Source organism: Bubalus bubalis, chromosome 24 (assembly GCF_019923935.1).
Source record: "Bubalus bubalis isolate 160015118507 breed Murrah chromosome 24, NDDB_SH_1, whole genome shotgun sequence".
In the NCBI taxonomy this organism is placed as follows: Eukaryota; Metazoa; Chordata; class Mammalia; order Artiodactyla; family Bovidae; genus Bubalus; species Bubalus bubalis.
The window spans coordinates 28,058,779-28,072,126 of NC_059180.1; the positions used below are offsets into that span (position 1 = coordinate 28,058,779).

At 48.6% G+C, this 13,348-nt stretch overlaps 1 protein-coding gene across 3 annotated transcripts in view; it reads left to right on the forward strand.

The window, feature by feature from the left end:
- The window catches only part of MYH11 (myosin heavy chain 11), a 127,957-nt gene that overhangs the window by 80,512 nt on the left and 34,097 nt on the right, over nt 1-13,348 (forward strand). For all 3 annotated transcript variants that reach the window (XM_044935707.2, XM_006050072.4, XM_044935706.2), the window contains 7 exons: nt 1,637-1,732; nt 3,878-3,996; nt 5,141-5,293; nt 6,420-6,593; nt 7,727-7,900; nt 9,412-9,526; nt 11,800-11,993. In XM_044935707.2, coding sequence (XP_044791642.1) covers nt 1,637-1,732; nt 3,878-3,996; nt 5,141-5,293; nt 6,420-6,593; nt 7,727-7,900; nt 9,412-9,526; nt 11,800-11,993 — 1,025 coding nt within the window. The remainder of the gene's footprint in view (nt 1-1,636; nt 1,733-3,877; nt 3,997-5,140; nt 5,294-6,419; nt 6,594-7,726; nt 7,901-9,411; nt 9,527-11,799; nt 11,994-13,348) is intronic.

The following is a 13,348-nucleotide window of genomic DNA, read 5'->3' on the forward strand; positions in this document are numbered from 1 at the left end:
TAAAGCCAAGTATTTGCATTGATCAATTCTTTATCCATCCATCCATCTATCCATCTCTTCATCGTCCATCCATCCATCTCCCCATCCTCCATCTATCTATATTCATCAATCCATTAATTGATCCATCCATCCATTATCTATCTATTCATTGATCCATCCATCATCCATCTTCCTTCCATCCATCCATCCATCACTTCATTTTCCATCCATCCATCTACCCTCCCTCCCTCATATGTGTCTGGACCCTGGAGAAGGTTGCTGCTGCTGCTGCTAAGTCACTTCAGTCGTGTCCGACTCTGTGTGACCCCATAGACATCAGCCCACCAGGCCCCCCCGCCCCTGGGATTCTCCAGGCAAGAACACTGGAGGGGGTTGCCATTTCCTTCTCCAACGCATGAAAGTGAAAAGTGAAAGTGAAGTCGCTCAGTCATGTCCGACCCTTAGCAACCCCATGGACTGCAGCCTACCAGACTCCTCCATCCATGGGATTTTCCAGGCAAGAGTACTGGAGTGGGGTGCCATTGCCTTCTCTGCTGGAGAAGATTAGGGGAATATAAAGAAGATAGGACAGCCCCCTGTGCTCTAGGAACTTGTGGTCTTGGGAGGATTTCAGGCTCAGAAACCATTTTGACAGCGGCATGGACTGAGTCTGGCGTCAGAAGGGTTCCCAGGGTCTGGCAACACAGTGTTTTGTCTGGAGATGCCTCGACAACCAGTGGAAAAGACTCCACCTTCTTCATCCCAGCATGAACGTTCACACACCCAGCCAGAGCATGCTAAGAAGCACAGGGTTCTGTTTTCTCTTTAGATACAGTTTATTGACATAAGATTTACATTTAGAAGATTGTGTGTAAGTGTATATAGTTGATGAATTTTTACACACCGAACACACTTGCGTAACTGGTGCCTATTTTAACTGAGAGAACACAAACACAACCAGCCCCTGTGAAACTCCTCATGCCTCTTCTCGTAGCTTCCCCAGCAAAGGATAACCACCGTCCTGACTTCCAGCGGCATAGATGTGCCTGTTAAATGGATTTATGTGATATATTCTTGTTTGCATCTGGAGGCCTTCCTTCAGCATTCATGTTTGTGAGATACAGCAGGATTTTTTGTTTGTTTGTTTGTAATTGCTAATCATTCAATCTCCTTGATGTATCGAAGGGCCAGATAGTAAATATTTCAGCCTTACCAGGCAGGCCATACGATTTCCATGGCAACTGTTGAATTCTGCCATTTAGTGTGCAAACAGCTATAGACAGCATGTAAGTGAATGAGTTTGGCTGGGTTCCAATAAAACTTTATTTTCAAGGGCAGGTAATGAGCTGGATTGGTTCACAGGCTATAGATTGCCATGCCCTCCTGCACATAATTCCATTGTAGTGCAAGCTTTTTAGCAACAATCCAAAAATATTCGGTTCCGCCCTAGCTGGTCTTCTCTCCTCTTAGCATGGAATTGGGTGGTTTGGCTTTTTCCAGTTAGACACAAGTTAGTAACTGAACAAGACTAGACAAAGGCTCAGAACGGAGTCTCTCGGGGAAAGCTGTAGGCCGGCTCTGGGTCCTCAGTGACTTACAGACTCTGGATCTTGATGTTGGCATTTCTGTCTTATCTGGTCTTCTCTCCTCACTCCAGCCATATTGAGGGTGGTGTCATCTGTCCTGCAACTCGGAAATATTGTCTTCAAGAAGGAAAGAAACACAGACCAGGCTTCCATGCCGGATAACACAGGTGCCTGCTGCTTTTTTGGTGATAACTGATGACTTTGGTGACGGGAGGAAAGGTCACATTGTCTTGGTTACTTTTCTGGCTGAGGATATCTGGGGTGTTAATAAGAACTAGACTGGGTTGCTATCACTTGATCCTTTTTTCAAACTTTTCACTGCTGAAGATCCTACGTGGGAAATTCTCCAGTCAGAGTGTTGGGGGGAAAATTAGGTTTTGGATGAGATAGGACCCTTAGGGCGTATCTCTTCTAAAACCCCACACTCATTTATTTGTTAAACGAGTATTTTTGAACACCTGCTAAATGCCGGGCAGTGGGATACAGTGAGAAATGAGAAGGAACCGCCTCATTTCTTCTTTTTTTTTTTAATTTCCTTTTTTAATTATTATTATTTTATTTTATTTTTTAACTTTACAATATTGTATTGGTTTTGCCAAATATCAACATGAATCCACCACAGGTATACACGTGTTCCCCATCCTGAACCCTCCTCCCTCCTCCCTCCCCATACCATCCCTCTGGGTCGTCCCAGTGCACCAGCCCCAAGCATCCAGTATCGTGCATCGAACCTGGACTGGCAACTCGTTTCATATATGATATTATACATGTTTCAATGCCATTCTCCCAAATCACCATCCCATTTCTTATGCCGTGTATGGTCTTGTTGGGGAGACAGACCTCATGTTTCCCTAAAGTGGGGTTGTCAGATAAAACACAGGATGCCCAATGGAATTTGAATTTCAGATAAACACTTCTGATTGTAAGTATGTCCTAGGCAATACTGGGGACATAATTATACTAAAAATTCTTCATTGCTTATCCGAAATTCAAGTTTCACTGGGTGTCCTGTATGTTTTTCCTAAATCTGACAGCCCAGCCTGCAATAAACAGTGTTTTGTGTTTCAAAAAGATGGCCTGGGTACCACCATGCTTGTTGGTGGCTGATCCAGAAGGATAACTCAGGTTCCCAGCTTGCTCACCTGTGGCCTCAACACCCCTGTCTCTTGCTTTTCCAAGCTCCCTTTTGAACTGCCAGTTGTGTCTTATGTCTTACACTCCCAAAAATGGCAAGTTCTGAGGAGAGACCCTCAGGGAAACAGAAATGAAAAGAGCACCTTTGCAAAAAGATGGTGGGGGAAAAATCCTAAAACTACACGATCTATCATCCACCTCACACCATTCCAGACCGTTGTGTGTCTCTAGTCCTCACATTTAGGAAGCAGCTAACGTTGGGTTTTTTTTTTTTTTTTTTTTTGAGAAAACCTTTTTAAATGCAGAACTACATGAATACGAGAGCCCACATGTCCACCATTCAGAATAGACACTTGTGACTATTTTTGAATACTTCTTTATCTTTAGAATGAAACGAGACACAGTATAGACAAGACTGACGTCTCTTATTCTCCCAGCCGGGTCCCGTTCTTCTCCCTGAACCTCCTGACAAGCACAATTGTACTTTACCAGATACCCTTCTGGTCTTATGTTTATACCCTCACACACATATATCTGAACAATATACAGTGGTGTTTTGTGAGTGTGTTTTTTTATTTACATGGATGATATCACACTATAGACATCATCTTGCAACTTTTTTTCTAGAGAAAAAATACTTACAAAAATACTGTGATATATTTGTTTGCTCCCTTGTGAACATTTAAGTTGTTTCCAATATTTTTCTCTCTGCATATATTGCCACATATATCTTGGAATGGCAGAACAAATGCTTATTGAATTTAACTATATGTCAGGTATATACCTACCTCATTTAATCCCATTGACAATCAAACAACATACCAAATAGCTGACCATTTCTGCAAGCTAGAGTTTGGGAAGTTAAGTAGCATTTCCAAAAAAGCACATGGCTAAGAAGTGGGAAGAGAGCGAGGAGCTGAACCTGGCTCTGGCCCGAAGCCCCCAGTTGGGGCACACCTCCATGCCAGCCCCATCACTGCCTCTGGGTGAGACGCTGGGGGTGAGGCCACTAACGACAGCAGTTTTTAGGGCTCTTTCATGCTGTGGTCACTGTCATGTTCCATGTCATCGAGAAAAAAACAGCGTACCCACAGATCACAGATATCACATGCAATATGCCTTCTTTTCCAAGCCTTCACTTTTGTGATGCACTTAATATGCTTCTTCCCTCCATCCAGCGGCTCAGAAAGTTTGCCACCTCATGGGAATTAATGTGACAGATTTCACCAGATCCATCTTGACCCCACGTATCAAAGTTGGGCGGGATGTGGTACAGAAGGCTCAAACAAAAGAACAGGTAAGTGATGCATTTGCCATTTATTCCTGAAGACTCTTCCATCTATCTACCCTTCCATCCATCCATCCACCCTTCCATCCATCCACCCTTCCATCCATCCACCCTTCCATCCACCTACCCACCCTTCAATCCATCTACCCATCCACCCACCCACCCATCCATCCACCCTTCCATCCATCCATTCACCCTTCCATCCATCCATTCACCCTTCCATCCACCCATCCACCCTTCCATCCATCCATCCACCCTTCCATCCACCCATCCACCCTTCCATCCATCCACCCACCCATCAACCCATCTACCCATCCACCCATCCGTCCATCCATCCATCCACCCTTCTTCCATCCATCCACCCATCCATCCATCTACCCTTCCATCCATCCTCCCATCCATCCACCTACCCATCCATCCACCCTCCCACCCATCCATCCATCCATCCACCCATCCACCCACCCATCTATTCACCCATCCATCCATCCACCCACCCATTCATGCATCTGTTACCTAACCAAACTTGGGTCTGTTAATCAACCATGCAGCAAAGCCAATTTGTGGTGAAGGAAAGTATACTATTAACTGTACGTGCCCAACAAGAACAATGGGTGGCTCATGCTCAAAAGACCTAAACTTCCTGGTGGCTTTCAGGGAAGGACTTTTCCATCCACCCACCCATCCATCCGTCCATTTTTTTATCCCCTGTATATCCAGTATTGGAATAATCAAAGTCCCGTGTCAGGTTCTGAGGGTACAACCCTGGCTGAGCAAGAACATCAGAGTCTCTCACTCCTGACCTCATCTTGATCTCTTAGTTGAAGGTATGAGGGCTGACTTAACCTTTGGAAATGTCTCTGGACCCTTTCTAGAGGCAGGAGTGACTGCCTCTAAGTGACCCTGGGGTGGAGCAGGTTCCACTCTGTTCCAGGTCCCTCTGGCAGAAAATGACTACTTAGCCACATCGCCATTCCTTAGGTCTAACTACTCTGTCCCTTATTGCCAGTTGTAGAGATGGTATACTTTCCTTTTCTTTGTTTATCTTTTAAGGAGTAATTGTAGCTAAAGGGAGTATAAAAATCCAGGACAACCAGTCAGGCTCTTGTAAAAACGCAGCCCATTGGGAGTAACCCTGTCCCCTTACCCTCTGCAGGCAGACTTTGCCGTAGAAGCTTTGGCCAAGGCCACTTATGAGCGCCTTTTCCGCTGGATACTTACCCGCGTGAACAAAGCCCTGGACAAGACCCACCGGCAAGGGGCTTCGTTCCTGGGGATCCTGGACATCGCTGGGTTTGAGATCTTTGAGGTACAACTTGGCAGGATCGCAATAGACATAGTCCCGGTTCTCTGGAAATTAGCTTCCACTTAGAGAAATTCATTATATTTGGAGAAAGGCAGGCAGCTACTACAGGGTGGGAAGCTGTCTCATGAAGGTTAAATCTTTGAGGGTTTTAGAGACAGAAATCCAGTGGGGAATGTACTGGTTTGTAAACTGAGGCCAGAGGTGCAGCTGGATCCAACAGGCAGGACCTGAACTCCTGCCATCTCCCTCTCTCTGCTATCCTCCACTTTGGCTTCATTCTCAAGCAGGCTCTCCCCTCATGGTGGCAATGTGGCTGCCATCAATCCAGACTGCCTCTTAGTTCCAACCAGTTCCAGTTCTTTCCATAGTTCCATCCCACATCTTGGAATTGAGTGTCATTGAATCTTACCTGAGTTGGGTCACATGGTCATCTCAGAGCCAAGCACTCTTTTTAGGGTCTTTCAGTACTTCATACCCACTCCAGTGTTCTTGCCTGGAGAATCCCAGGGACAGGGGAGCCTGGTGGGCTGCTGTCTATGGGGTCGCACAGAGTCGGACACGACTGAAGCGACTTAGCAGCAGCAGCAGCAGCAGCAGTACTTCAAAGAGTACAAAATGGCTACTAAATCCCACTCCCATGAGTTGGAGGGAAGTTCTCAGTGAAAGAGAATATGCCCAAAACAGATATTCCAAAACATATCTCCCTCTTTGAGCCTCAGTTTCCACATCTGTAATATGGGGATAATGAGGGACTTCCCTGGCAGTCCAGGGGTTAAGACTCTGCACTTCTACTGCAGGGGACAGGTTCAATCCCTGGTTGGGGAACTATGGGGTATGGCCAAAAAAAAAAATTGGGGTGTTGAAATACCTTACATGGTTATTCTATCTATCAATCATTGTGCAGATGGAGATCAGCATTCTTAAAACCACGTGACATGGGAATAAGTAACTCTTACCAGCCCTCATGAGCCCCAGGCAGCCTGCAGCCCTCTCTGGGTGCCGAAATGGCAGGGCAGGCTCGTGGAAAGGGTGTCCGGTGTAGGGTCTCTCTAGCACAGAGCTCCTCTGGGCCCCGAGTCTTCTAACGTGGACCATGATGCTCACGGGTCTCCCCGGTATTGTTGCTCAGGTGAACTCGTTCGAGCAGCTGTGTATCAACTACACCAACGAGAAGCTGCAGCAGCTCTTCAACCACACCATGTTCATCCTGGAGCAGGAGGAGTACCAGCGCGAGGGCATCGAGTGGAACTTCATCGACTTCGGGCTGGACCTGCAGCCCTGCATTGAGCTCATCGAGCGGCCGGTGAGGCCCCACATCACACACGTGGGGCTGGCACGCAGACCCTGTGCTGTCTCCACTCAGGCACAGCTTCCCCAAGTCCTGAAAGGCTGTGAACTGAATCTTCGTGAACTAAGTTACCGTGTCCTTTAGCCCACATTTTCCTATCAAAGCTGTTGCTTCTTTTTATCCCTCCCCTTTCTTCCCTTCCCCACCGTGCCCATCCCTCCCCTCCTCTCTCCAGTCATTCATTCCCAAAAGCAAGGATCTTGCTTTTGTTCACTGACCCATCCTGAACTCCTGGAACCATGCACGTAGTAGGTGCACAAGAGATCATTAATGAATGACCATTGATTGACCTACATTATTGAATGACCTACTATATGCTCAGCTGTAAAGAATCCACCTGCCAATGCAGGAGATGCAGGTTTGATCCCTGGGTCAGGAAGATCCCCTGGAGAAGGAAATGGCAGCCAGCTCCAGTGTCCTTGCCTGGGAAATCCCATAGACCGAGGAGCCTGGCAGGCTACGGTCCATGGGGTGCAAAAGAGTTGGACACAACTTAGCGACTAAACAGCTGTATGCTGGGCCCTCTCTTTAGGGGCTGAGATGTAACAGTGAACCAGATGGACGCAGTCCCTGCCCTCCTGGAGGAGCAGACAATGAAACTAGACAAACAAGAGAAGCAACTGAAACTCCTGATAAGGGCAAAGCAGAGAGTGCTTTAGGGATGCCTGCTTTGAACAGAATAGCCAGGAAAGGCTTCTCTGATCTGAGTCCAAAAAGTAAAGAACATTCCAGCAGAGCAAATAGCGTGTGCAGATTTGATGGTGCTCCTGACACCTTAGTTTAAACTGTCTCAGCCATAGGGGAGCACTTTACTCAAAGGAACCCTTAGGTGAATTTATTTGTAAAGGAACACAATTTATTACTAGAAGTGTGAAATCTTTGTGATGTTGTGTATGCTTCCCGGCGCTTGCATCCCTAGTGCTGGTCCATTGGGCACAGAATACTTGGAGGATAGATTGAGAGGGTGGAGATGGAGCATGTAAGTCCACCTTATATGTAAGGAGATATGGTAATGGAGCCTATGCATATGTTTGGGAGGCCAGCCTGAGGCTCGGGCACCCTTGCTATGATCTGCTTGTCTTCCACAGAACAACCCTCCAGGTGTGTTGGCCCTGCTGGACGAGGAGTGCTGGTTCCCCAAAGCCACAGACAAATCTTTTGTGGAGAAGCTGTGCACAGAGCAGGGCAGCCACCCCAAGTTTCAGAAGCCCAAGCAGCTCAAGGACAAAACTGAATTCTCTATCATCCACTACGCTGGAAAGGTACCAGGCGAATGTCCCAGGGGCCTCTTCATCTCAGGGGACCCAAGCAGGATGTTCCAAGTAAGAGCAGCTTAGGAGTGGCGGGACCCAGAGGCCTCTGGTGTAAGTCAGACCCCAACCAAGCCTTATACATGATTTGTGTAAGCATCAGTAAGGGACAAGATTTAGAGATATAACATATAATGGGCTAATATATGTATGATACCTGTATATTAAAGATAGAGAGTATATATGCTATAAAAGGCTAATATATATGTTGTATATTATAGACATATATGAGATGTATATTAGAGAGGCCACTAATATGCTCCAACTATGGTAGCCAGGCTACCCTTGTGGCTCAGCTGGTAAAGAATCTGCCTGCAATGTGGGAGACCTGGGTTCAATCCCTGGGTTGGGAAGATTCCCTGGAGAAGGGAAAGGCTACCCACTCCAATATTCTGGTCCAGAGAATTCCATGGACAGTCCATGGGGTTGCAAAGAGTCGGACAGGACTGAGCAACTTTCACTTTCATGGTAGCCAGGCAGTTCTTTCCTGTATAGACTCTAAATCCTTCCTGCTACCAGTTAAACCCAACAGGAAGGGCCAGCTGGAATGGGGTGACCAATAAACCCACTTTTGAGTCCAACAGGAATCTCCTTTATCATGGCCTTGGGTTTGCCATTGCCAGCCTGTGCCACTCAGGGAAATCTGAGATGTCTTCTTTTCTTCCTTCTCCTCCTTCTTCCCCTTTTTTCCCCTCCCCCCTCCTCCATCATCATTGTCATCACCGTCATCATCATATTATAGTTCTTAATATACAGGACCTTTCCCTATGGCTCCAGAGGGTCCTGGATCATGTAGAAAAGACATAACTCAGTCTGGCTTGCAGACATTTATTGACTCCCCGGTATATCCACTACATCATAGAAAAAGGCAATACTCTAAACCAGGGGTTGGCGAACTACAGCCCAGGTACCAAACCTGGCCCATGGCCTGTTTTTGTAAATAAAGTTTTATTGGCAAGATCAGACCTGCCCATCAATGTAACAACCCATATAATGTAAAACCCCACCAGAACTATTCAATCAGTTCCTTCCATTTCATAGTCAAAATAGTAAGATTAAAAAGAGGTCCCAGATTTAATTTAAAAGCAGATTGTTGTCAAGCCTTTGCTGGAGGAGAGGTGAATGTTGAGTGTGAGGGGAGGGTATTCGCCACCAGCAAAGCTCCATACCTTTGGGAAATCTCAGGCATCGTGCTGGGCTCTTAAGGAGGAGGCTGCCAGAGGAAGCATACTAGGAGAAGGCAGGGATAGAGACGAGCCTTTCCCAGTGGGTCATGGCTGAGGCCCTTTAAAGTTCTGATTTGTCTGTTCCTTTATTGGTGTTTGTGGATTCCCATTATGGTAGCCACTCATGTTTCCTCTCTGATTTCAGAAGATTTGGGGCAGTGGGGGAAGAAGTCTGGGGCCCTGCCTTAGTTCATAACCAAAGCAGGAGCACCTGACCGGTGGGGTCGTCCTTGACAGGTGGACTACAATGCCAGTGCCTGGCTGACCAAGAACATGGACCCGCTGAATGACAATGTGACGTCCCTCCTCAACGCCTCTTCTGACAAGTTTATGGCCGACCTATGGAAGGACGGTAAGGCCCTGTTTGCTGGAGCAGGAGCACTGAACTCCCTCCAGCCCTTCCCAGCTGCCCCTATTCCCACACCTGCTCCCAGGAGGGATGGGACACCTATTCCTGAGCCCCTCAACCCAGCACTTGGACCCCAATGAGAAGGTCCTGAGTCAGGGCTCAGATGCTGATGGAGGAAATGTCTTAGGAGGTATGTTGGGTCAGAGCGCCCCCTTGTGGAGTCAGAGAGACTTAACCGCGCTCTCATCTCTGCCATGTACCAGCTGTGTGACCTCAGACAAGTCACTTGACTTCCTTAAGCTCCACTGTCCTCTTTGGTGAAAGTGAAAGTCACTTAGTCATTTCAGACTTTTGTGACCCCATGGACTGTAGCCTGCCAGGCTCCTCTGTCCATGGAGTTCTCCAGGCCATAATATTGGAGTGGGTAGCCATTCCCTTCTCCAGGGGATCTTCCCAACCCAGAGATTGAACCCAGGTCTCCTGAATTGCGGGAGGATTCTTCACCCTCTGAGCCACCAGGGAAGCCCAAGAATACTGAAGTGGGTAGCCTATCCCTTCTCCAGTGGATCTTCCCAACCCAGGAATTGAACTGGGGTCTTCTGCATTGTAGGTGGCTTCTTTACCAGTTGAGTTAATCTCCCGTCTTCCCTAAGATTACTGTGAGGGTGAAATCAAATCAGTGGGGCCAAGTTTGAGCATGGATCAAGATCTCTGGAACGCTTGTTAAAGCTCATGATCACTGGACCCCATCACTGGAGGGTCTGATTCAGCAGGTCTGGACGGAGCCTGAAAATTCGTATTTCTGACAAGTTCCTAGGTGGCGCTGATGCTGCTGGTCTGGGGACCACACTTTTTTCCCCTTAAGAACCAGAGAACAGATAATCCAAGTGAAGTCTAACACCTGCTGGGCCCACAGTAGGGACTTAGTACACATTGGCCCTGTGATGACTATTAGGTGGTGGGCTTTGCTGCTTTTGCTTCTGGGCCTCAGTGCTTACAGCAGATTTCACTCTTGACACAGAACCTGTGGGTCTAGGGCTTACAGGACTAGCTGCCCTTGCTTTAGGGACAGGGGTCAGTTCTGCCAACATTTACTGAGTGCCAAGGCCCTTGGGATGGGGTAACAGCATCTCAACCCAGGTTATATCTCACACCTGGGACTCATGATGAACTCTGAAACTCCTTCCTTCAAGGAGCCCACAGTCTTATAGGCGAGGCAGACAAGCAAAGACATTATTACATGGAGCCTAAATGAGCACATGGAGCAGAAGTGCTGGGGTCTAATGTCAGTGGGGTTGAGCTCCATACCACCACCAACCGGCTGGATACAGTCAACTATGTGTGTGTGCTCAGTCATGTCCGACTCTTTGTGACCCCATGGACTGTAGCCCACCAGGCTCCTCTGTCCATGGGATTCTCCAGGCAAGAACACTGGAGTGGGTTGCCATCTCCTCCCCCAAGGGATCCCTGTTTTATCTTTCTAAGCTCACCTCACCACTCAAAATATTGTATACTTGCACGTGTGATCATTGTCTGCCTCCTTCTGTTGGAATAACCATAGAATATGAGCTGGGGTCGGGGGGGTACACAGCGTCTGGATTTTGTTCATGTCTGTATGCCCAGGGCCTGGCACACAGAAGGCTCTCAATAAATATTTGTTGGTGGATGAAGGATTGAAGGCAGGCAGGGAGGTAAGCCCTTTGCAGACCTTATTCAATTATTCCTGCCCTAGGAGGTAGATGCTGTTATTACCTCCACTTCCCTGGTGTCTCAGCTGGTAAAGAATCTGCCTGCAATGCGGGAGACCTGGGTTCAATCCCTGGGTTGGGAAGATCCCTTGGAGAAGGGAACGGCTACCCACTCCAGTATTCTGGCCTGGAGAATTCCATGGACTGTATAGTCCATGGGGTTGCAAAGAGTCGGACACGACTGAGTGACTCACTTTCACAGAAGGAGAAACTGAGGCACAAAATGGCACCAGGCCAAGGCGGTGGCAAGAGCAGGATTTACTCCCAAGTCTCTGTGACAGTGTCGGAGAGAATGTGTTCTTTTAGTCATTCGGGAGTTCTCAGGGTCTCAGAAATACGTAATACTTGGAAAGCAACCCCCGACACCTCCCTTTACCTATCGCTAGAGAGAATGTGGTGGGGGTGGAGGAAAGAACCCTATGAGAATGAGCAGGGGACCTGGGGTCTCCGTACTCCGGGTGGCCCCCTGGCCTGCTGTGGGGGTGCAGAGCCCCTGGTGGGCTGACGCCACCCTTCATGTGCCCGCAGTGGACCGCATCGTGGGGCTGGACCAGATGGCCAAGATGACAGAGAGCTCGCTGCCCAGCGCCTCCAAGACCAAGAAGGGCATGTTCCGCACAGTAGGGCAGCTGTACAAGGAGCAGCTGGGGAAGCTGATGACCACGCTGCGGAACACCACGCCCAACTTCGTGCGCTGCATCATCCCCAACCACGAGAAGAGGGTGAGGCTGCCGCCCCACTTCTCGGGACGTCCTCAGGGTCTGCGGGGAAAGGGGAGGCAGGCTGGGCTACAGGGGCAGCAGGAAAGCCAGACCCCCCACCCTGAGGGCTCCATCTGACACGAGTGGGAGGCACTCCTTTCTCATCCAAGAGGCAGAAGAAGGCAAGAGAGGAAGGGAGAATGTTCCCGGAGACTTTGAGCCCTGGGGTGGCTGCACATGGTATCAGATCACTCGTTCACTAATATTTACTGTAATATTTACAGTAAACATTATTCAGCTAATATTTGCTGAGCTCCCCCCGTGCCAGGTGCTGGGGATTCAGAGCTGGATAGACTGTAGTCCTTGCCGGCAGATGTCATAATCTAGGGCAGGGGTGCTTAGCTGGGGGGCAATTGTGTGCCCTCCCTTCCCCCACTGGGGAGATTTGGCCGTGTCTGAAGGCAGTTGGCAACCCACTCCACTGGAAAATCCTACTCTTGCCTGGAAAATCCCATGGACGGAGGAGCCTGGTGGGCTGCAGTCCATGGGGTCGCTAAGAGTTGGACATGACTGAGCAACTTCACTTTCACTTTTCACTTTCATGCATTGGAGAAGGAAATAGAAACCCCCTCCAGTGTTCCTGCCTGGAAAATCCCAGGGACAGCAGAGCCTGGTGGGCTGCCATCTATGGGGTCGCACAGAGTCAGACACAACTGAAGTGACTTAGCAGCAGCAGCAGAAGACATTTTTAACTGAAAGGGGGGCTATAATTGGCATCCAGCGCACAGAAGCCAGGGATGCTGCTAAACATCCCGTAGCACACAGAGCCGCTCCCCCTGCAACCACAGAGAATTATCCAGCCCAAGATGTCAGTAGTGCTGAGTTGTGGGAGAGGTGGACACACCAGCTGAGGAGGTCAGGTGGTAAATTATGAGAATACCAAAGAGCCAGGGTCCCACTCAAAACTCAGGGCTCAGAGAAAGCTTCTTAAAGGATGTGAACTTAGTGACTCGGAGGGCAGGGTCGGGAGGGCATCCTAGGCAGAGGGACCAGAATAAGCAAAGACGTGGAGGTGAGAAATGAAGGGTCTGGGTGAAGAAACTCCAGGTGGGTTGTTCCGTATTGAAGTGTGATGGTGTGAGGCAGGGATTGGGGAGATGAGGCTGGAATGCTGGGCAGGACTTAGATTGTGGCATTCCTGGGGGTTAACAGGGCTTGGCACTCCTTCTGTAACATGTTATCAGGGGACGTGCCATGATCAGATTTGCATTTTAGAAACCAAATGAGGCAATGGGAGAGCCAGGACAGGGTGGGAAGACAGTACAAGGCTACTGTGGCCATCAGGGCAGGAGAAGAGGGTGGCGAGTGGATGGCAG